Source organism: Varroa destructor, unplaced genomic scaffold, assembly GCF_002443255.2.
Source record: "Varroa destructor unplaced genomic scaffold, Vdes_3.0 BEIS01000006.1, whole genome shotgun sequence".
In the NCBI taxonomy this organism is placed as follows: domain Eukaryota; kingdom Metazoa; phylum Arthropoda; class Arachnida; order Mesostigmata; family Varroidae; genus Varroa; species Varroa destructor.
In genome coordinates, this window is record NW_019211459.1 from 15,703,169 (window position 1) to 15,726,716 (window position 23,548).

The window sequence follows — 23,548 nt, forward strand, 5'->3', positions numbered from 1 at the left end:
TTTCATATTTGTGTTCTTCGAGGTTAGAAAACGCTGTGTGACTAAGCCTTTTGTATTTATTATAAGTAATCATTGTAACTATAATAATTTAATAAGTCTCCGTAACTTCATCTGCTGGCAGCATATCGTCGCTAGAGAGCGTCAGCGTCAAGGAACGCGATGATCAGCCGTGGAATAGGACGCCAAGCGACCACGAGAAACAATTCTATAGGTTCAACTGCAAGGAGCATGTTAAATCACAGACCAGATAATTGAGGTTGGCGAATTAGATCAAATCGCCTGCGTCGCACGTTTACGCCATCACCACGGCGTCCTTCCGTATCACAATTTATAACCCATAATATCAGAACTGTAATCGCTAATCCTGAGGTCCTTAGTCGGCATCACAAACCTATTCAGCTTAGATATGAATTAGAGTATTTCAGCTATTGTTGCAGTCGTTCCATAGACATAGCTTAGCACTATGTTTACATTTTGGATTCGTCTCTTCACGGAGCAAGCTAACATTTGAGTAGATCCGCCGTGTCGAGCTCACAGATGCCCCCTTTTACTTACTGTATTTGTGATAAACTAATGTACGTTTCTTTCTTCTCTCTTCCTGTGGCTTCACCTTGAGCTAAATGACGACGGCATACGGCCACACCTGTTATTAGGTATTGTGCCAAGACGATAGCGAATAGATCTACTAGATGTGTAGCTAATCAGGATATTGGAACCGGCGGTCATCGCGTCCGTAGTAGATGTTTTATCGCTCGAATTATATACGATTTGTTGTGCATGGCTAATGATTTTTGTTTATTGGAAGGCCTGTTTGTTGCCAGCTTGCTCGACCGGTAAAATTATATCGGGCAGGAACTCGTTTGCTAATTGCAATGATGCTCTTCTTCTTCCTCATGGATGATTTCGTTGGCGCTCGCTCCACTGTGTTCATAAGAATACAGTTAATCAAAGTTTTTCGCTATTGTGGAAAAATGCATCTTTCTTCTTTCTTTTTTTTTTTCGCTCCCGTTTTAAAGGTCGCGTCTAATCTGATTGAAATTGCTACTTGTGAGAAATATTGTATACGAGAAAAGTCTATGCCGTATCAAAACGTATCGTCATATCAACTACCTGCTTCTACTGGCTAATGCCGGGGTCTTCATGTGCTGGGAACGTGACGAAGCCCGCCGTTCTGTCGTGGAACGGTTGCGACGGACGTCTTTAAGTAACACCGCACCACCGGGGGAGCGTGCGTTCGATTTCAGGCTCGTACTAGGCGCTAGATCGGAGAAGACACGACAGGGTATAGCGCGCTTGCACAGAACCCCCGGTGCCTGAAAGCGTAGTGCAACCAGGTCAGAATAATGATAGAATAATTAAAAGATTGCTAATTACTATAGCAAGTCCCAATTCGGTCAAGACACACACATTAAGGTTGCTTAGAACGGCCTGATTATCCATGACGCGTGCTACACATGTTGTAAACTGCATCAGATTTCAATTAGAGGCCAAATTGAATAATAAAATGGATATGATCTGTTCTTTTTTTTCTCTACAGATCACGTCGCCTTCTGTAATTCTCTGTTGACAATAATAGGAATTGCAATTTTACCTGATGAGGCCACGCATCGTCCGGTGCCAACGACCAGCAGATGAAGCTCAGAGACAGCTGCTAGACCTGTAATGAGCCACGTAACGATGCGTGCGAATATTTAACTCACGAATAACTCATCAGATTTGCCGTCACCTTGTCCGACCTAGGTATGTTTCTGTGCGCCTGTTATTTTTTTTTAGCTCAATTTAACTTGCTGGTTATCATCAAGACCTGACGGATAAGCTGACAAACCTTTCTGAAGGACTCTGGGCAGTCTGGCTGCCTTGATGGGTGGGCGCGTATAAACGCTTCCAGCGTCGCTAGGTGGGCATCCACGGCTACGATCTATTGGCGGGAAACGGGATGGTAGGAAACCAATTTTAATCCAAGTTATGCTTTGTCATACATGTTAAAAAAGCTTTCGTTTCTAATATATTATAGCACATATTAGCAAGGCGGTTCCGTACCCTAAAATGCATGTAATTTAAAAGGATAGTCCCGAAGTTATGTTTAAGCGATCAGTGTCTGTAAATCGGATGCTGTAAGTATTACCTTCGGAAAACGGGACATATCGACCCCGAAACGGCGCGCATTATACACCTGAAATAATAGCATAAAGAAAAAAAAAGTGTAAAACCTAATCTAATGTGATGATTAGAAAGAAAGAACGAAAATTTTCAAAGGTACATTTTGATACGGCTAACGAAAGGCTTAGGCGAATCTATATTGTGTGGTCGATCTAAAACATGGCAGCGTCCTCATGAAACCTATGTTGAATTTGTTTTACGTCGTAACAAGTAGTGCTCCGAAGCCAAGAAAAATCGTATGCTCAAGATGTGAATGAATGAATTATAAAATATCATTTAAAACACAGCGAAGTCGTTGCGTACCTGAGGTACCAGGCAAAAATCTGCCAACGTCACCTGCTCGCTGATGCAGCAGCCTAAAAACAGAATATCGCAAAGGTTAGGCGTAGCCCTTTAGAGTCCAATACTCATAATAATAATATGAGTTACAAAATTGAGAGCGGCCGGTCGTAATCTTTGGAGAACATTTGTTTACTACTAAACTATAAAAAAAACTATCAAAAGTATATAACACGTATGTCTTACTGCGGGCATGATATAAACATCACTCAAACAATGACGACGTCTACCTTTACGTACCTGTAACAAAAACCCGATCCGAAAGCATTCGTTCGAGTGCCTCAAAGCCCTTATTAATAAAATATCGAGCCCACTCTTGACGTTGGTCGGGTTCCAGCTGAAAATCGACCATGAGTTACTGACAGTGCAGTCTGACTAAAGGATCCCGTTTTTAATACCTAAGCACGTCGTCCTAGGCTTATAATGGCCTATTCTTGCTCTGTAGCCTAAAAAATATTGTAAAACAACGGTACGAGACACACTGTAGGGTAACGATATCGACAACAAAACGCATGAGAAAAGCACTAATAACGCAACTACTAAACATAACTTTTATTTCCTCGTATAATCAGAAAAAATGGTTTTCGACGATAAGGATTACATTGTTAAAAGCACCACATAATATACATTATCACATTGTTGTCAAGACATTAATTAGAATCATGTTCACTATATATGGTCTTTAAGCAAAAGCAGACTCTCAAAACATTTATACAGGTCGCCTAGCGACCTCTTACCTTGTTTAAGGTCCCTAAGTTTTGAATGGGTTGAATCCCGCTGACGATGAGTTGACAGAGCGCTCGGCATTGAGCCCGTTGCAGCAAATCTGCATACGAATGGAATATCGGAGCCGTAATATTAGTTTACAGATTTACTAAAAGACTTGACTTGAAAAGGACTAAATGAAGGACGATGAAAAAAGTAATGGACGCAAGGTGTTGATGGACAATGGAAGTTCTCACTCAACTTAATAGTTCAATCTATGCATTACTTTAATGAGAGTAATAATAAAAGGATGCACAAATGAATATAAACATCATATGGGTACATAGTACTACCGGGTACAGATAATAAGCGCGCGATATTATACACCTTTTCAATACAGCTTTTCCTCTCTGAAAAAAGAGGAACCTCACATGGCCAATTCGATAAAAATTACCCTCTGGGTGTATACGATCCAATACAATATATTATATATGAGTACTATATTTTGGAAAAGCTGTTAGCCATAATATTCTACGGGGACATTTCGATACGTCTGGTTCTAAATAGATGGTTCGGAATAAGGGACAGTTGTCGAAATTGTTCACGCACGGATTTAGCGGCTGACTTTCAATCACCGTGCGATAGCAGCAGCGGCAACGACATACTGCTATTATAGCTATAACAATGGACATACCTTTAGGTAATAGGTTAACTCCTGAAAAGCTTTCATCGATGTATTCCATGATGGCCATGCTCTGTGTTAGGTTAGCAACCAGTTCTCCACTTTCGTACACCTACAGTAATAATTATCAGCATGGATAAGGTTACGTTCTGTTACAGCGTCCACTGCGGCAAAAACAGGCCATTCGTAGGCCTCCTTTGGCCAGATTGGAAGTACGTTAACGCAACTAGACTCAAGTGTGGAATATGTCCACTGCCTGTATATAAGCAGTGGAGTGCTAGTACTAATAGTATGAGTGATCACCTGTAAAACGGGTACTTGGGATAGAGGATTTAGCGCACGAAACTCGTCCGTGTGTTGTTGCTTGCCTGGTGAAACGAAGTAGTCGAGAAATGATTTGTTAGACTCAAATGTAACAAAACAATAACGAATCCAGGCATATTAGCTATTGTATTTATCTCAATTATCTGGTGTCACTCTGAGTAGCCTTTTCTGCAAGCGTATGAATCCTTATCTAAAATCCTCAAACATTAAGTTAACTTTAGTCCTCAATATTACCTTCAGGGATGTCTTCCCGAATGTTAACCTCGCGATAGGTATATTTGAGTCCTTTCGATTCGAGTGCAATCCGCACCCGCCAGGCGCACGAACTTCGAAAGTACGAGTGCAACACGAGAGATCGCGGACGTGGGATCTTCTTGTCTATGAAGAATCGCACAGCAGTAGGGCAATCGAATTTGACTATCAGTAATTACTATCATATCTTTTGCGCTAGTCACCATTTTCTGCTTATCTACGTTGCAAGCTATCTGACCAATCGATTTATTTGTATCTATACGTAATCTTATTATACCTACGTTCGTCGTCAAACCTACACAATCTGCCTTTGCTCATAGATGTCAGTCTACACAAAAATACAACATTTTAACGCTAATTTAAGCTTGGAAAAAGAAAAAGAAAAAGAAAAAAAAACTTATTACCAAGGAGATCAGTCCGCGACGAGCTGCAGTTATCGTTAGTGGCCATTTTAGCGCTGCGAGTGCTACAAATACTCGCTCGGTGATTTTGGCTCTGTAAGCAAAAATGCAAATGGATATGATTGAATTACAATTACTCGTATATCTCCGTTCGATAATACGGCTTCGCTATGTATCCTGCCTGTCGTATGAATACGTGTGGGTTTAATACTGATGTGACCCGACTGGGCAGCACGAAGCAGGAGTTAGCTGCTGGACGTTCAAGAAACGAGTACGAACTCAAATGATTTAGAGCCAAAATTGACGCTGAGTAGGAGACAAGTAGAGAAAGTGAAGAGCACCTACTCAATAACTCGGACAGTTAGGGAGCAGACTTCGCGTGCGAAGAACCTATGAAAAAGGATGAAAGGCCAACATGTGCCCCGGAGTTATATTTGGGCCTCAGCAATCAACGTATAACTGAGCTATACGTTGTCATATAAAGTTAATATAGCCAAGTATTTGCCAAGTATATTGATAAAGGGACTAGGCCACTTACTGCACATCATGTAATAGGTTAGATATCTTAAGGCAATAGATTAGCTGGTAAATTTTGTGATTTTTTGCCTAAATTTAGGAACGATGTCCATTTGTCCTTTAGGATCTTATAAAAGTTGCTTAATTTAGAGCAAAAATGTGTCCATGTAATCAGTTATGACAGTCTGTTAAAATGAGTCTACTGTAGCCATAACAGCCTTAACAAATCAAACTAAAGAAATATTAGATTTAGGGGCTATTGAAAACATTTAATCGTTGCCTACCAGCTTAATAAGCGCCATGTTGTACAGAATCCTTGTTAGTTTAAGTGAAAACGAAGCTCGTATAAAATCTTTATAACAGACAGGCGATTCTGCGCTGCCGGTCACAGGTATCCTTGAATTCAATGAACGCTGGGGGTCCTGCGCTGTTCTGTACGTATCTCGCTGTACCACTGAAGACCGTAAATGCGATTGCTGTGAAAAAACTGCCATCGATCGTGGCCATTCGATGACCGTCGATCGTCATCGAATACGGTTCGCGTTGTGAGCGGAAACTACGCTACCACGGGGACCCTGGAAGGTACTATGGGTCAGGCAGAAGCCTACGTAGAGTATACTTGACTCACTTTATTGACAATTGGTTACAAATAGGTCAGTTTTTATAGCGACACATAATAGTCGTTTAAACTAAACGAAATTTGTGGTAGAACCGCATAGGCAGGGACGCATCGACGAAGAAGCTACTTTCTTTTACCGAACATGGGATTCAATCCAATCAGGTAGGCGTCATAAAAGTGCGTTTATTCATTAAACGCTACCAGTATCGCCTTTTGCGCACTGTCATTATTTCATAGTCCAACAGGTCTAGACGAACCTTATGGTAACATTATATGTAGAAGACGAGTGTAGTTTTCATTACTATTCCAGGATTCAGGATACGATACCAGCCAATCGTGCATGTCCGTAGTCGACATTATTAAATGGGCCTGCTCCTATGTGCGCGAATCGTCTGACCTAATTCACTCATGCGTAAGGCACAAAAACCTAAATACAAGTGTGAACTATCGGGGCAATCTGTTGTCAATCCCGTTTAAGCTGGACACTTAACTAACGAATTCGCCATTGCGTCGTCGTCGTCATCATCATCGTCGTCGTCGCCGTTATCGTGCGTAATTACAATTCCGGCGGATGAGTTTTACCCATTAGCTTGTTTTCCTTTAGCTCACGCAAGGCCATGCGCGAGATATCGATCGAAGGCAACGTGGGCTCCCACTTTTTCACGTTCTCCGTAAACAAAACGCCATTGATAGCTAGTCGATTGTACGAACAAATTTCGGATCTCGTTTCGTATTGTAATCCGTATTGTTTTACCCGTATAGCGTATCCCTCAACATTTGTGTGTCGGTCGTTTTCATGTTGCCAAGACAGAACAGACACTTCATTGATATCCACGCAGCAGTAATCCTAATCTGACGCTGCCCCATAAGCCACGGTGGCTACTAAGTCCTTAAGGATTGATTGCTTAGATGTTGTTAAATATCAGGCACGACTCGATCAAACAACAACGGTTACATGAACTTTGGATGGACCGATGGAAAAGTGGGCAGCGGCCCGCGGCGGGATTAAGTTCATACGGTAGTGAAGAAATCGTTATTTTGCAGTTACTCGATGATACTGTAAAGTTTACACGACGCGAGCTGTAGTAATGGACAGGGTATGTTAATGAGAAGTGTTGGGTCCTACAGTATTTGTATCATTATTATTAACCAACCAATCGGCTAAGAATTTTACGATTACCACACATTACTAGAATTGCCCTCATTAAAATTGCATAATCATAATATATCGTAATAGTTGTTGAAACACACAATTGTTAGAAACAAATGAAACGATTGTTGGTGTCAATTTGGCTATCAGCCATATTGCCAGTGGTACCTGCCCGTAAATAGGCCTCCTGCGTGCCACATGCTTTCCGTGCACGGAATTGAGAGGTGAGGCCCATGTCGCCCTTCAACAACGCCCTAAAGAACGACAGTTTTCCGTTCATATTTTTGTAAAGCATGCTTATTACAAGTGTATGTGTCCGTTTGTCGTTCTGAGTGTACCTCTGAGCGTTAGCTCCTTCTGTCGGTAGTCTTGTTTATACCGTCATGTGTAGGAGGGCGTCGTCGGATCGCCTTCATCTGGCCTCATTGTTGCTGCGTTCTCAAAACGTTTCCCGCCTTCGTTCGTACTTGCTAGTGTTTTTACAAGTTCAATGTAATCAAAACACGGATATCGTTATAACAGCGGTTAGAGCGAGAAACTGCTACTGATTTCGCTCGCTGCCGAGTCAGGTCAATAGACGCTCACCGCTAGCTGACTGATGACAGTTGAGACGAACGATCAAGCTATCAAAGCGTCAGCAGGTTCGAATGCGTAAACCTTAAGGATCTGTGCGTCTTACAGAACATATTGGTCCGTTCTTTTTTTTCAATGTTTCATCCGTGCTGGGTTTATGGACAAAACGCGGATATTTGTTACTACTTGTGTTATATACGTCAACACTAAGAAGAGGGTGTAAATAGGCGGCCAACAATTATTCATCTGCTGGGCGACATCAAGCGACGAAGTCAGTGGGTAACAAAACCCAGACAGTTTCGACAAGATACAACAGAGTAGGTTGAATGACTGAATAATAATAAGGATAGATAGGATCATCACACAGGGCGGAGTCTTTGCGTATTTCAATATATTCAATGCTTTAATAATACTGTGATGTTAATTCGATCTGCTCAATAAAACGAACGGAGGTGACTGCATCGACGATTTTGATGGATTTCCTGAGCCAGTTGGCATCTATGTGATAATGCCGCTTTCTCTACACATGGACATATGTACCTTGGATGAAATTCAAATCGAAGCATGGACAAGCTAGCTGTGTGTTATGTTAATGTTTCTAGTTTTTCGGTCCTGTACTACCTACAACCGACTTCTTCCACCGCAACGGAGACGGCTAACTATGAACTGGTTAGCAGCGACGGCCAACAAAAACTTCGAAATTTCCTATTTTGTAATCGTGCGTTTTTTTTCTTCACCAAAACAGCTGAGATTGTGAGGTTTCAGAGTAAATAATAACGATTTGCCTGTTCGACCACTAACAGGTTTGCCATCCAGCTTGGTTCTGGCAAGAATGTAACTCTTAACATAGACATTTGTGTATACACAATTGTATCGTTTTGCGATTTCGTTTGCTTATCGTTTGTATGATTAGTGTGCTCGTATATTACTTAGAGAAAGTTATTTATGTATTATATATTTTCGCTATATGCGTACGGTACGGGTTCTCGTAACGTTCGGCGGTGGTGTGTCTTCGTGCTTTTGTGTTTGAAAGCGGAATAGATCGATCGATCGATCGATCGATCAGTTTGATTATCGTCAACTAATGGTTACTATTGTTTATCCAGACCTCAGACAAACTCACGTTTTGAAAAGGTGATCCCTGACTACGGCCTGGAAGCTCGTTCCCAGGACAGCCCGCAGCTGCGAAGGCAAACAACAGGGGAAACACGTAGTTTAGTCACCGGATATAGAAAAGATCGTGAAATCGTTATTTCATTTAGATGCTAGAAGAAGCGAAGTGAAAAGCAGCACAAAATACGTTTTTATTTAGCTTCGCTGTTATCCGCGTTATCGTTAATAGAGAAACAGGTACATATAGGTACGAATCAAAACGAAAACAGCTGTCGGGCCTAAAATTTGATTGAATTGATAATTACGCAAGAACGAGCCCGTTTCGAAGCATGTGATTAAAACGTTCGATACCGGTACAGGCTTAACATGCAGCTACAGAAACAAATCCGTAAAATTATGCTACAGAATACTATGTCTTGCCGTTGCAGCGTCAAGAACAACAAAAAACCAATAGCAGAATCCGATACTCATCTACCGAAACTTTACTACGGTCTATATGTTGATGCAATGTATGATACAGAAAGACTCTCACCTCTTTTTTTGTTTTTTTTTTTCTACTTGAATTGGTTCAAGTGTTCATTGTAACAGGGTAGTATCTTTTGATGACTGTGAATTACCTTTCAATTGACTAATGGTTAGCTGGTTACAATCTATAGCTATGTTTTAAGGTACATGCTAATTATTACAAATGTCAGCAGGCTGCGTTACAATTGAAGTGCGGCGAAACCTTCTACTACGGTATATTTAGGAACACCAAATCGCAAGTAACTGTGCGTTCTCTCTAGATGAAATATCACTGATTTTCTATTCGTAGTCTCTTACAGACACTATGATCTTCATTGCGTGACTCCGGCGATTCTGACAATTATACTGATATACATTAGCGCCCGACTTTAACGCTCATAGAAGCGTTTCGACGTCCGCACAGACTTCACGCAACAGGGGAACGTTTTGCGCCAGTCTTCTTGGATTGTTCAATCTTCGATTTTAGTACGTGTTGAATCAACCATTTTCACAGTCGCATGCACACCGGGCACGTAGATCCAAAAAGTTACGGAAATACTGACTGAAGTTTGTTACAGTTCCACAGACGCTACTCAGCTTCTGCTGCTAACTATGGGATGAATATCGTTTGTTATATTGCACAACAATAATATAATAGCTAATGCCGTATCATAGGTAGCATTAAGGCACCAATAAATTTAAATCTAGTAAAACTGGAGCCCATATTATTTCATAGAAAACGCCGGCAAACAAAGACGCCTAACGCACTCTTAGCAAACAGGAACAAAACAAGTCGAAAGCTGAAAGCCAAAATCAATATTTCTCTCAGAGACGTAACCTCATTCAAATGTGCAATATACGTTTAGAATGCGAGAACCGACCAGGCGAGATTGTGTAACAGCCAGACGCGGATGCACATAGAACAGTAGGCCAGTTGGGAGAAAGTTCCCAAACAACTTAGTTAGAAACAAAGTAAGTATTACCACTTATATAATTAGTAGTCACTCGTTCTTAGCAAACGCAGACAGGTGATGGCACTAGTGAATGAAGGCGTATATTACCTGCAACAAGTGCTTTCCGTTCGGCAGCTCCAGCGTTGGTGGTGCCATCGACGCTCATAGTGCCATCCAATTTCAATCTTTCTATCCTTGCCGTTGAGTGGAACGTCCTCCTACCGCCTTCTTACAGTCTGTCTTTTTTGCCACTTCTATTTGGCTTCGTGGCCCTGGTCCAAGGCTTAGCTTTTACTGTTGGCCTTGCCTTTTCATAGATGTCGAAAGGCTCCCCGCCCATCGGACAAAAATAGGTGTTCGTTGCTTCCGCAGTTTCCTCACTGCTTATCCTCCAACGATACCGTGCTGATAACCACAGCAGTCCGCGTTATATTTGCTCCTGTCCTGACACGTTACTCGAAACGGCCGTAGTTGCAATTTTCATTCATTTAAGCATTCGGAGTCGTTGGCTGTCCGAATCGTGGGGCAGCGATAGAACGGGCAACTAACTGGTCAGCGAGCCTGCAATGTTAGGACCTTCAGCGAGAAATCCAACAACGCATGAACAGGGCTTTAAAGAGCCACTGTGAATGTCGTTGTCGTTTTCAGCGATTTTTCATGGATGCTTCTATCATTTTTGGCCTGTCTTCTAGTCGCCAGTGGCGACACAAGTAAGCAGTTGCGGACCAGCTGATCGGCAACGAGTTTCAATTTCAAAGAAATAAGTCCACTACCTCAGCGCAATTCCCGATTAGCTACGTATCACCTACGGAACAGCAAAAAATTCACGACGATTCAAATCAAGCTGGGCCCCGAGCTGTTGAAGCATACATATTTGCTATCGTAACCGTATATTATACAATTCGTGGCTAGATTTCTTCTGCTATTGCAGCTGCGTGTGCAAAGATGGCCTCAGCGATTTCCTATTTTCGCCTGGTAGTGATAGGGGTAATGATGACGACGACGACGATGATGATAATGGCGGCGCCGCTGTGCGGTCGTCACATTACTCGCAAAAGGGCCAATGGTGAGTCGTGCACTTATAACGAATGATGGAAAAGGCGACGCACTATTGAAATATCACAGGACGCGAGGTAGCGACACGGTCGAATAAACAATAGAAAACCCCGTCTTCGTTGTTTTTTCTGTTTCTCGTCTTGACAACAACACACAACTTGATGATGATGATGATTCTGCCGTTGCGATAGCTTCGCGAGTAGAAATGCCGCAGAAGGCGGTGGTGGTGATGGTGATGGTGACGGTAAGGGGCGCAGGCCGAAGAGGCTATGCGACTCGGTGCTAAAAACCGCGCAAACGATGCGTCGTCCATCCGACCGTATAACGGCATATGAGCAGCAGTAGAGGATAAACGAAATAGATAGAGACAGAACAAATGTATAAATGTCAAACTGATTGCGTTGGACACGACGAGGTCGGGAGAAAGGTCAAGGGCAGAGGGGTATCGGAGAATTTGAGAACAGTGTGATCTACTCATAAGGACGGAAGTCCTTATCAACCTATTGGACTCCTCTCATAAATTAGTTAGGTTTGATGACATGATCACACGAAAGGGTCTCTATTGCGTACGCTCCTTTGACTTAGATTATCCTCCGTATTTAAGCGATACCAGGTTGCAGGACCGATTCTGTCTATATTTATGGTATCATTTGTTAGACGTTAGGACTATATCTGATATTAGATGGGTGAAACTGATGCGATTCATTTGTGTTAGGCTACCTGTACCGTATAGTAGTTAACGGAAATCAACCATTTATAATATTTATTCCTCACATCAATTCGTACGTCACCGAAACTCTTGTAGAAGTTTTTATTTTTTTAAAAAGGGTATGTCGTCATTGTCATATTTGACGTTCTACTTCAAATATACAAGTGTTATTAATAATTAAATAACTAATTAAGAAAAAAAAGTGCGAGAGCGAGAGAGAGATAAAGTGAGAGAAAAGACATGGACGTTCCACGCATATGCCAAGAGAATGTGCTCCGATATCATCATACAGAGCTTACCATCAATAAACTGTCTGTTCAGTCTCGGCATAGAGTTTTTTTTGCATCTATTTAGCAGCAGGTTATTTATCTGGGATATGAGTTTTCGCCTATTTAAAATATAGAAGCGTCTACAGAGCAGAAAGAAATGACGTTCAGAAATGCCCTATTTATCATACGCCATAGTAAGAAAGCATGTTTCGAGGGGAACTGTACATAGTCCGTGGCAGGGGAAGTAAACTAGGGAAAAAGGATGCATTTTGATGATGCGTCCTATATCCTCATGGTGGCCACTTGCTAACTTCTACAAAGGCAGCGTGCGCACGTAGGAAATATTTCAGTCGAATGGGAACGCAAGCCAATGCCGCAATGACCTTTCTTAGTGGTGAGAAGGTCCTATTCGCGACCCATAATCATACGACGTAGCATCATATTTTGCACCCCTGTTCAGTGTGTTGACAAAAGATAAGGACTTAATTATTTGGATAGGTTTCCGTATTTCATGGAGACTTCTCGGAAATACATGAGAACGTCACTACTGCTCCGGGCTCTGCTCCTGTGCTTTAAAAGTGGCTAGACAAGCTCAGGGGAGATTATCATGACTTCTCTATCAGAGAGAAAATCACTGGTGCAAAGGTAGCTTTTATATCACACTATATATGCGATCAAATGAAAAAGTTATAGGTTGATAATACTGAACAGGATCTACAATTATTGTAAGCTGCAGCACTTCAGGCTGAATTCATTCTACCGAGTCTCGTCTTATTGTAGATTAACATAGTTTGTGCTTAGACCATCGATTTGTTTTCTGCCGCCTGCGCGTCTTGTTGTCTTCCAAAGGACAAAGTGAATCGCTAGTTGGAAATTTTGTTACAAATTTCGAAGGGTCGAAAAATTTTGGGCCTGGGGACATCAAAACAGTAGTAACAGACATAAGCTGATCAGGACAGGCAGCTATATTTCTCGTTTTGTTCTATTGCTGCTAATGAACTTGACTGCTAATTCTAAATGACTTTCAGAAAAAAAATCCAAGACTGTTATTATCAATAAAAAAAAAAAAATGTATTGAAGTTTAATTTATTCACTACTCTTTGGAGCTAGAGCGCGCTATTCTGCATGCCTGTTGAAATTCAGCTTTGCATAATTAAATACACCAGCTCCAAGCCTCTGCGCCTCACGGACCCACAAAACACGTTCCTATCATTGGTTCGCTATGTGGCTTTCTTTTTTCTTTCTCTCCGTAGCATCTTCTCTCCCATACATCTAAGGTATTTATGTACTGTACTATGCAAAACGTCTTCCTCTGTCTTACCCAGCTGGGCACTATATCACGCTGCTGATGCCTGGAACAACAACAAGAAAAGTAGCATATACGACGTAAGCACGACGTGCACGCCGACGCTCCAAGTGTGCACTTTTTGGTCGACATTCCACAGCCCACCGAAGGAGCAGTGAGGGACCGTCCCTACAGCTTTTACAGCAGAGTACGCAGGCAGTCTAAATCGCAGATCCGCGATTGAATCTGCTTTTGAAGTGTTTTTCTATAACGGTGGACGTTTCACGTTTTTCTTTCCCCGTTTGTTTAAGCACTTACTGATTATCAAACTGGCACACTGTCAATTACTTGCAGAATCTTATGGAACACAAATGCCTCGTACACACTCCTGAGTGGCTTCTAAAGTGTTTTCGTCCACCCGCAAATTCGCTGCGACACATTGCATACGTGAGGGGGGGATGACTACTTGACGATCACTTGACTTTATATCCTGTAGTGACTACAGCGACTGTAATAAGCTTCGAAACTGAAGCGCCGTATAAGACGGCTAGGATCACACACCTCATCCGCAAGCGTAAAGCAGCTTTTTTTCCGGGCGTCGCACGTCACGCACGATGCGTCTATATGACAATTTACTTAAAGACTCTATCTACACTCCCTGAGATCACAGTAAAATCACCCAGATATATTTCTGCTTCGTCTCGCGTAGAACTGCGACTCCTAATAATACTCAAAATAGAAACAGAGGTGACGTCGACCACGCTATAACAAACTGCGTTTCTCAAGGCTTCCCTTCAACCGGTTATTTTCTTGCACGATATCTAAATGGCTAATATTCTTTACAAAAACGTTGTCGTCAAAAACGTGTCGCAACTCTGTGGGCGCATCACCGCGGCTATATTATTATCTGCTAGCATTTAGGCCGATTGTACGCAAAGATCTCATATCTGCCAAAAGCCGGAAACCTCAACCAGCCTACCGCTGCTCACTACACCGTCGAATACCGGCAAGACGAGAAAAAAAAACTAGCCGAAACGTATAGCACGTCGCTGTTAACCACACAGTCACGCAGACGTTACCTATTAAAAGGCAGCGCGCCTTGGGCCTCTTCGAACGCCAACATTGGATACGCATGGACTGATGGCGAAACAGATCCCCTGGCTTCACCTGCTTTCACTGGGATAGCCTTTGCCACAACAGCAAACGCACGTCGCTCAGCACATTAGAATAGCTGCTGGCAATGAAGCATTTCTCGCTCTGTCACTAAACGTCAAACGTAGTTGTCATCGTAGCATTGAGGCGTCGTCATGTATAGCCAGCACTCTTTCAAAAAACCAATACTAGCTTGAAATGTCGAAGTAATCTTAGCAATTTCTACTTGTGCTTTCTCACTGGATTCGCCGTCCGTCATTCGGCGTCTCTTCTGCGGCCTCTGTTTCCTTTTTGTTCTTTTTGCTATTCCAGTCTCTCCTAGCTAGATCAAGGCCGCTGATTCGTCGCTAGCTGTATATCTGTTTTGGCTGTATAAATTTCGATGCCATTGTTGATTCAGCTGTACTTGTGCTGTTAGTGGTTCGAAATGTCGGGATGGATTGGTGGCTGCGCTAGCCGCTACAACGGGTAGGATCACCAGTAACGGCGCCAGCTAAGAGAAGTCGATCCAGGCAGCTAGCACAGACGTACAATGCTATTTCCTACTGCACGTACGATGCGTTGGCCAGCAATAAGAGGGTGAGGGGAGGGAGCAGCCTTGCACAGACAAGACCCCACAGCAGAATGGAGCGTCAACACGGTCCAGAGGAGAACGAAGAATAGAGCCCCGACCCCCGTACTTACATGTCCGGCATAGAAAACCATGGACGTAGAAACTAATACGATGTGTGTGTGAGAGGGAGTGAGGAGGAAAAGTATGTATGAGTGCTAGCCCACTCGAATTTATTGCAGTAGGTAGACGGCACCACCTTCACCGCCACTCCCGTCCTTTCGCTCCTGCGTCTTCGAACGGCCCTTTCCAACGCTGATCTTCTTTGCTCTCCTGTCGACGGCTTCATTGATTCGTTTGTTGGTTTGGAGATTGGGCCGTGCAGTTCTTCGTTGCCTCCTTCGGGGGCCTTTCGTTCAACGGCAGCAGGAGCCGGAGTGCCAGCTCGTGGTTCTAGCTCTCAGCTGACATTTGGCCCTACCCTTTCCTTATTTCCCAGTTTGCCCCTCATGTGCCCATGCCGAGTACCTCTTTTCTCCCTTCGGCACCACTACAAGTGCTCCTCTCAAGGCTACTCCATGCTCCTCTACTAGGTCGGAACCCTTACGCTTCAGCGGTGTAAAGCACTGGGCAGGCTCAACTACGTGCGGCGGTGAAGGCGGGGGTTGGATCTAAGGGCATTATCCCACATGCCCCTTGTGCTTCTTCTCCTCCTCCTCCTCCTAATCCTCCTCCTCCTCCCCTCCTCCTCGTCCTCCTCGTCCTCCTCCTCCTCCTCTTTTTTCATTACCTTCTACCGCCTTCGTTACTCCCCACCCTATCCGAGGCGATGGTGGAACGGCAATTGAGAAGTCGGTGCTCGCCGCTGGAGTCATTATGGTCGATTGGCAGCAATAGCGGCAAACGTCTGCTTCTGGTGGTGCGTCTCGAGCTTAACATTGCTCCTGGCGATGCTCCGCCGTTACGCTGTCGTCATCTATTTATAGACGATACTGCGCCTTTGCAATGTCTACTACTACTACGGATCTGCGGTGTGGCGATTGCTCGCTAAGATGCTCCTATACACTGCTAGTGTGTGGGATAGTTGCAATTGTCCCAGAGTTGCCTCACTGACGTCTTCGTCGTTCTCATTGTCGTCGCGCTGTGGCGCAATGCTGACGCAGTCGGCAAAAGGCGCCACTGCTAAGAGACAGACAATCAGACAAATCGACTCAAAGCAGTGATGCTGACGCTGCCGATGGGAAATGGCACCGCTGCCGCTGCCACGAAGGAACGCAAGAGGCAAAGGAGAAAGCGACATGCCACGACAGCCTAGACCGCACTACCCACAAAAGCGAGTAAGGGAAAAGGAAACTTTGATAAATACTGTACATTTAGCGCGAGGGGGATAACAGCGGCTTTTTTCCAACAAATAGCGAAGTCGGTTGGTCGGCAGGCGGGCGGGCAGGTCGCACAATGGCGGGTGAACGTGTCCAACTCGCTCACAATATCTTGTACGATTCAAGGACGCGCGGTACGCGATGCAAGTCGTAGCCGCTTGCAGCAGCGACGGTGCTGCAAAAACTGCATACAACAGTAGTAAAAGCAGCGACAAAGCATGCATGTGTCTGTAAAGGTTGAGAGAAAATGGATACCACAGAAAGAAAGCATGACAACGTCGGCGGGAAACGCTGAGCAGGAAAAAACAGGACGGAAAATGAAACCGGGAGAAAAGGGGGAAAGGGAACTGGTAAGGGAAAATAGAAAGAAAAGAGCCAAGGACGAGGGTGGGATGTAGGCACAGAGAAAATGACCGAAGTCAGTACGGAGAAACTGCGAGACAGATCTAAACACGCAGTGCAAGGCGAACTAACTCACTCTCCTCTTGAGTTGATCGAGCGATAGGCGGCTTCGGCCTCAGGAAAGGTTTGGTCGACCAGGGGCTGTAACGCCGCCAAATCGCGACCATTTTAAGTGTTTTAGAGCCCTCATCGGCGAGTTGGTCGGTCCGTCGACTCGTCGTGGGTAACTAATAAACGTCATCCCCCATAACAGTCGATCTGGGCAAACATCAGTTGGCAGGGTCGGTGCTACGCAGCGTGGCAAGGTGAGAAAAAGGACGAAGTGACGCTGTAAGTGGTAGAAGGTGCAATCATCAAAACGGGTCATCTTCGCTATCGTAGCAGCCGCCGTTCTTTCATCCTTCCATCTGCTTTGCCCTGTTTTCAATGTCTCGTACCTAGGCATATCATAGCGAAAAGCGATCTGGACCTACAACAGCGATTCCTACTTTGTCTGCTGCTGCTGTAGTATAGGGTGCAGCAGGAGTATAGGGTGAGCTGGCTGCCAGAAGGCAACACTAAAAGATAATGGAGTGAACCCTTAAACGTGTTGCAATCCCGCGAGTTGCGATGCTACGTAGGTTGAGTCGGTAGATAAAAGGAAGAGGTGCCATGGCTCTAAAAAGCACCGCAGCAAAATTGCGTCGAAAGCTTGTGTACTACTATATAAGTACGTAGTAATATTAATGGAAGGGACGTAAATATTGTGGCATTATCAAGCAACGTAATTCTGATAGGACACAACGGTCATCGGGGCTTCCTGATGACGTCGGTCGCTTTGAAGCATCAAGCACATAGTCGGCACACTGGCTTAATATATATATGTGACACTGATGTGTATGTTCTATGTGTGAACATTCACGTGTGTGCTTCTCCAGATCTTTTCTTCATCTGTGGATCCCACAGAAAGCTGCATGGTCCACGAATAGTATGTGTCCTGATTCAAACGGGTATAGTCTGCGTCGGGCAGTTAGAGGCGTCCACATTCAAATATGCACACAAGCGCAATTTAAACGTCCACTAACGTCGAAACCGACGCCAACATCAACGCTCGCTCCAAATATTATCCAGCGAAACACAATATATGCTATTCTCTGTAGCCAGTATATTCAACGGTAGCAAGCTTACAGTAAATACCAATACTCAACTACTACCTTCCCTTGGAAGCTAAATTCATGCCGCAACGTTGACTAGGTAATCTCTGGATCGAGCAAGCCCCAACCCACAGGATCCGGTTCCAATGAATGTTGTCGTGGTCCCGTAAATCCTGCTACTTTTGCTATTCTCATCTCTGAAGTAGAAGAGCTCGACCTAACGACGAAGCTCACGATCCCTATCTGGGAGAACATAGAGTTTTGCTTCTGCTGCTGCTCGTTTTTTTAAGCGCATGAATGTACCCGGTACGTGCTCACAAACAGGAGTAAAAGAAGGATAATCAACGACTTCCCACCTATGCAAGTCCTAAATCTTGGCCAAGCCACGCTATAGTACTCGTCGTACATGCAAAAGTAGCGTTTTCATTAAAAATAAAAGGAAATAGATCCCCTTTAGCTACGATCCTACCCGCGCGACGCGTTACGAGCAGGCCAATGCATCTAAATATACTTATGTGTTGTACTTTTGAACGCTTGCTCGAAACACATTCGTATGTTTCGAGATGCTTATTAAAGTGTCACGCTTGCGATGGCGAAACACAAGGACATTTCCTTCCCATTAGGAACGCCTCCAATACCCACAACGATGTGGAACTCGATGTGCCTAAAACATTTCCTTATTAATCAATTGATGTAGGAATCCGAATTCGCATTACCTGTGTAAATACCATAAGATTGGGAAAAACTATATTCCAAACCTTTGCCCACTTTAAAGGGCAAATATATATGTTGTTCACTTAGATATTTTTCTCAGTTAACGAAGAAGGTTAGAATGATCAGCTAGCCAAGCAAAAATACGTTTCAATAATTAAAAAAAAAAAACTCTTTATCGGACTCCGTCCAAGTAGCAGTGCTAGATTGGCTGTTACAATGTTTTTGGTTATGTTAATGGCATTTCTGTAAGTAACACCCAATGATTCTATTGTCCGTAGATGAAGAGCGGTTTATGTTACGGATATGACACGATGTAGTGACGTTCACGCATTTGTCGCGTACTACACACTAAAGAAACCGCTAAAAGAAGCCGACGATTGGCGAAACTCCTCTTCGTACAATTGGTGTTTGTTCCTTCTTATCGTAGCAACCATTATCTCAGGCGGCCATCGACACTGTTCGGCCCAGTCAATTGAGTTAATTATGGCCGGGTATAGGTCTAGGAAAACATGTAACCGTGCCAAAAATCCCGGTAGATTGAAATCGACCTGGGTCCAAGACCTCAATTATTTTTATAGCACACACTCGAGAGAGGTTCTTATCCTTTCTACTTTTACGGTCAGTCATGCTGTTCCATGCATCAGCCGATATCTAAACGTGGCCCTTGGCTCGCTACTACAGCACAGCCTATGAGCGGTTAGCCTATGAAAAACGCAAAACTAACGTATATATTGAGACTTGAGGCACCTGCCACACGCTATTACAGGCGCCCCCCTTATATATCACAGTACGTCGCGGCTGTACTCAGCAGACTCGGGCCACTTATTTATAGTAAGATGTCGGTAGAGCTTTTGACCTGCTCGGCTTTAGCCGCTCCATATTCAATACGCACATGCACGACCTGTTATCTTCATCGTAAGTCCAATCCACCTTTTTGTCACTCGAACTAACGGAAATTCCCTGAACTTTTCTATGTACTGTCTCGGAAAATAATGAGTAAATTGCTGATGCTTGAAGTTCGTAAACTGCTGAGTTAAGATGAAAATCGTAGGACGCTTTCGAGAAAATCAAGACTCTAACGAGCAGTTACATGATATAATGGCATGCAGCATAACTCCTGGGTGGAGGAACTCGAGACTGTGTGTATAACCTGATCTATCAAATGCTCGAACCGAATCTGCTGACTTAAGCGGAACCTTCCTGAAGTCGTTTCGCAACCTTTATTTTCAAACATGAACTATATGCATGTATGTGTATGTTGCAATCGTGTCCAGTTAGATGAAAAAAAAAAGGGATTTCGCACGGGTTGCGGTTCTTAAAAGTGAAACAGCCCAAAAATATGTCCTTGTTATTTGTCCTAGTTATGTATATGCGCCTTCAGTGTCAAACTTTGTACAATGGCAGTTGTGATTCGCTTTACTCGACCGATCTTTCGGGCCACTTGCCGCGATTTTCGACCCAAATCTGAAATAAAGGATACCGATTTTTGTGGCCGGGCTCGCATGACTTCAGTTGCATCTAAATCGGTTAGTCAAATCCCGCTGTTCTGATGCCAATCTGTTTGTGGTAAATTTTCTTCCGAAGCTGACCGCCATTATTTAGCGCGAACGACAACGCCGTGATGACTAGCTAGACATCGAGACGGAGACCGCTTTTACGCTGCGCCAATATGAAGTAGTATTTAGTTATTTCCTGTCGTAGTATTACATATGGACCCTCATTTGAAGTTGAACTCGAAAAGCCCGAATCGCACTCTCAAGGCTATGGTGCCCGGCCGCCATTATCCAGCATCAAGTGCATAAAGAATTCAATATTTGTATTTCGTTGGTTTCTGCTTTACGTAGACCTTGGTTCTTTCTTTGCGACTGTGCACACCCTATGTGGTGCGACACTTTTATGCCAAACTTGGAGACTTCTGATCGAGCATCTGGCAAAAATACTCATAAAATAGCTTTCTCATACTCATAGATATTTCCCAATACTGATGAGATGTTTTCGTCTGAGAGGAGGGTTTTTCCTTGTATATTCCAAGTGTTTGGATTACCAACCGAGAAAAGTAAAGTTAGGATTGAAGATGTTTTAAAAGAAAAAATGGCTCTGTATGTTTTGTCTAAACCTTTTGTCACTCGTCGCAGCACAACTGCTCAATTAATCGTTCTATGTTATTAGGTGAGATTGTTGATTCTCCAAGAGATGCAAATTAGACGCGTGCTATTTGCAGTAATGTTCGACACGCTTCTTGTCCCGAGTGACATTGACGTCAGGGTAACGCTGCCAGATCACGCTCTCCGTCACCGACCGCAGAAAGATGTCGGGTCCGTGCCGTGAACTGACAACTCTAAAATCATACGAGATTTCATATTTTATGAGTGAAGGCCGTGGAAGATGTCTAGCCGCTTGGCGACAGCTTCGAAACCCTTCAAGGTATCTTGATAAATGAATGCCCTTACCGCTGTTCTATGATTCTTATTTCAGTCTTGACGCCAACAGTAACAAAGGCTCCAAGACAATACCAACACCCAATAAATGAGCATGTCAGCACATCGACGTCCCCCAAAAGCCGTCCATTTCTCTAAATGGCACAAACACCTATAATTTTTCGTTTGTGGTTTTTCTTTCATCAGTATCAATTTCATCAGTACGACTCGCATTGTTTTTGCAGTGTTCTTTTTGTGAGACTCGTTGAAACGGAAACACCTCAAAGACGCCATCCACCGCCGCTTTTCCACAATACCGAACCAGGCGCTACTTGCTCATCGCTGGGAGCTTATGTTTGGCACCGATACAACATCCCTCTCTCGCTTCTCTCTCCATAGACGAATGAATTTCGTGTCTCATCGATCGGAATCCGCTTTTTGTAAAGATTTAGCGGTAGCAGTCAAACTTTAGCGTACGCGCTTCTCGTTGTCACCAAAGGACAAATGACACTGGAAGCAATTTACTTTGTGCAGTCTCCGATGGGAGTTAAAGTTCCAAGGGGGCGTCTAGCGAAATGGGGAAACTGGGGTAGACGGAATCGACACGCTCTCCTCTGGTCTATTAATTGAGCTTCACCAGTATGGTCACGCACTAGCGATGCGCTGCTGGCCAACCGTCGTATTTTACCCCTTGAAAGGTAAATGAGGAGTATCGATTTAATTTGATGCTAAGCACGGATGAAATGATGCGAGAGGGATGACGACAATGGCAATATCCAAAACAACAGGAGCGGTGGCAGGAATTAAATAATGGAACACATGCGGTATTCACAAATAAATAAGCGGCCTGAAAGAATGATTCTGTAGAGAAGATTTTGCATTGAAGAGCGTTGATCAGACATTGCATTTGATCGTCTGATCGTGAATCGCGCTTGTAATCGAGTACCGCAACGCGATCTTATGCGATGCTTATAGTTCACAATTAATGGACTCAGTTAATATATAATCCATACGTATCTGATGATATAGACAGGGCCGAAGTATTCATATTGATTTTCAAAAGAGACATACTTTATATCATATGAACAGTTACAGGATGTGTTGGTTCTTTGCAGCTATATAATATAACAGTACACCTGGGCCTAAAAATATCTGGCTACGATCAAACATTTACGAACCTTATGCTTTTCAGTAAAGTTGGCAGGATCAGATTTTTAAATGACATGTTTCAGCGCTGAATATTTCGTTTTTTTTTTTACAAAAAGTGAAGGTTTTTACAGGGTACATAACATTGTCAATTCTATACAATTTTTCATCGCTAATGGATAGACATACATACACACACATATGCAACTATTATCAAACTCGTAATGTAGGACTTCCTATTGCTAAAAGCCATCCGAAATGTATACTGAATAATCAAACGAGACTTCAATATTCAATAACAATCCTAAATTCAGAATAAGATGTGACGTTAAAAACCCGTTTCGGATCAAACCTGGTTTTTGGTTACTCGAAATGCAAACGTATTTATTCAGTAGAAGGAACGGTTTAAAATTAATATTACGTTACCACAAGAAAACACATAGCAAACGATTACGCACTCCATTAACTAGAATCCAAAGACAGATGTGACATTTACTCACCTACGATAATGAAAGCTACAAAACGGGTGTTTATCAGTTCGCAACTCTGTCTCCGACTTCGTTTAGAGTTATGATAAGCTGCTCCAGTACCCACTAACAAAGATGCAGGGCCTGCCGCCGTTGTTGCGCCAACAACGATCTTCCTATGTGTGAGGCGATAGCTTTCGGGATTCTTATAAAGATATGAAAATAACTAACACAAACAAAGCGCACATTTGCCAACTCACTCACTGGCTTTGTTAGCGCAGCGTTATCTGGTGCGCGTAAACGCAAGGGTAGGAACAACGGTCTTATACTGCTGTTTCGTCGTTCTTCTCTTTTGCTGGTTTGTCTGTCAAGCCTCTTTGCGCTACTTTCCGTAACAAAATACTGTTGCGCGTTTAGACGGGGCAACATACAGGATCAGTTATCGCCCCGTGGCTTGCCATAACGTCTGTAGCTCTATCGACCCATCTGGCCTTTCCCTCTCTTGACACAAGATGGCGCTGCGTTCCTACTTGCTACGTAGATCATGTCGTAGCGCCACCTGGTTCCAAGGCAGCTTA

At 43.4% G+C, this 23,548-nt stretch overlaps 1 protein-coding gene and 1 long non-coding RNA gene across 5 annotated transcripts; one reads left to right on the forward strand and one right to left on the reverse strand.

Moving 5' to 3' along the window:
• Positions 1-1,240: 1,240 nt before the first annotated feature.
• Positions 1,241-23,436, reverse strand: LOC111252458 (maleylacetoacetate isomerase-like). 4 transcript variants are annotated; one of them, XM_022810384.2, is made up of 14 exons: positions 23,004-23,436; positions 10,400-11,629; positions 8,845-8,903; positions 4,867-4,957; positions 4,445-4,588; positions 4,190-4,254; positions 3,899-3,998; positions 3,237-3,325; positions 2,740-2,836; positions 2,464-2,516; positions 2,126-2,173; positions 1,826-1,918; positions 1,592-1,657; positions 1,241-1,313 (listed from the first exon to the last, which is right to left on the reverse strand). In XM_022810384.2, exons 2-13 carry the CDS (start codon positions 10,455-10,457, stop codon positions 1,652-1,654), a joined length of 903 nt encoding a protein of 300 aa, XP_022666119.1. In that variant the 5' UTR covers positions 10,458-11,629; positions 23,004-23,436; the 3' UTR covers positions 1,241-1,313; positions 1,592-1,651. The 4 variants fall into 4 exon arrangements, with proteins under 4 accessions (XP_022666119.1, XP_022666120.1, XP_022666122.1 ...); XM_022810385.2 differs by lacking the exon at positions 23,004-23,436 and adding an exon at positions 13,647-15,928; XM_022810387.2 differs by lacking the exon at positions 10,400-11,629 and having other exon boundaries at positions 23,004-23,435.
• LOC147754910 (uncharacterized) lies at positions 5,824-7,042 on the forward strand. The gene is made up of 3 exons (XR_015316219.1): positions 5,824-5,961; positions 6,309-6,546; positions 6,925-7,042. It is a non-coding gene; the product is annotated as an uncharacterized LOC147754910 (long non-coding RNA).
• Positions 23,437-23,548: the final 112 nt, after the last annotated feature.

Coding starts and splice junctions, on each gene's coding strand:
- LOC111252458 (XM_022810384.2), bottom strand. CDS start 10,457: ATGAGCGTCGATGGCACCACCAACGCTGGAGCTGCCGAACGGAAAGCA. Junction 8,904..10,399: donor ACGGAAAGCACTTGTTGCAG/GTAATATACGCC, acceptor TTGCCTTCGCAG/CTGCGGGCTGTCCTGGGAAC. Junction 2,174..2,463: donor ATTTTTGCCTGGTACCTCAG/GTACGCAACGAC, acceptor CTATTATTTCAG/GTGTATAATGCGCGCCGTTT.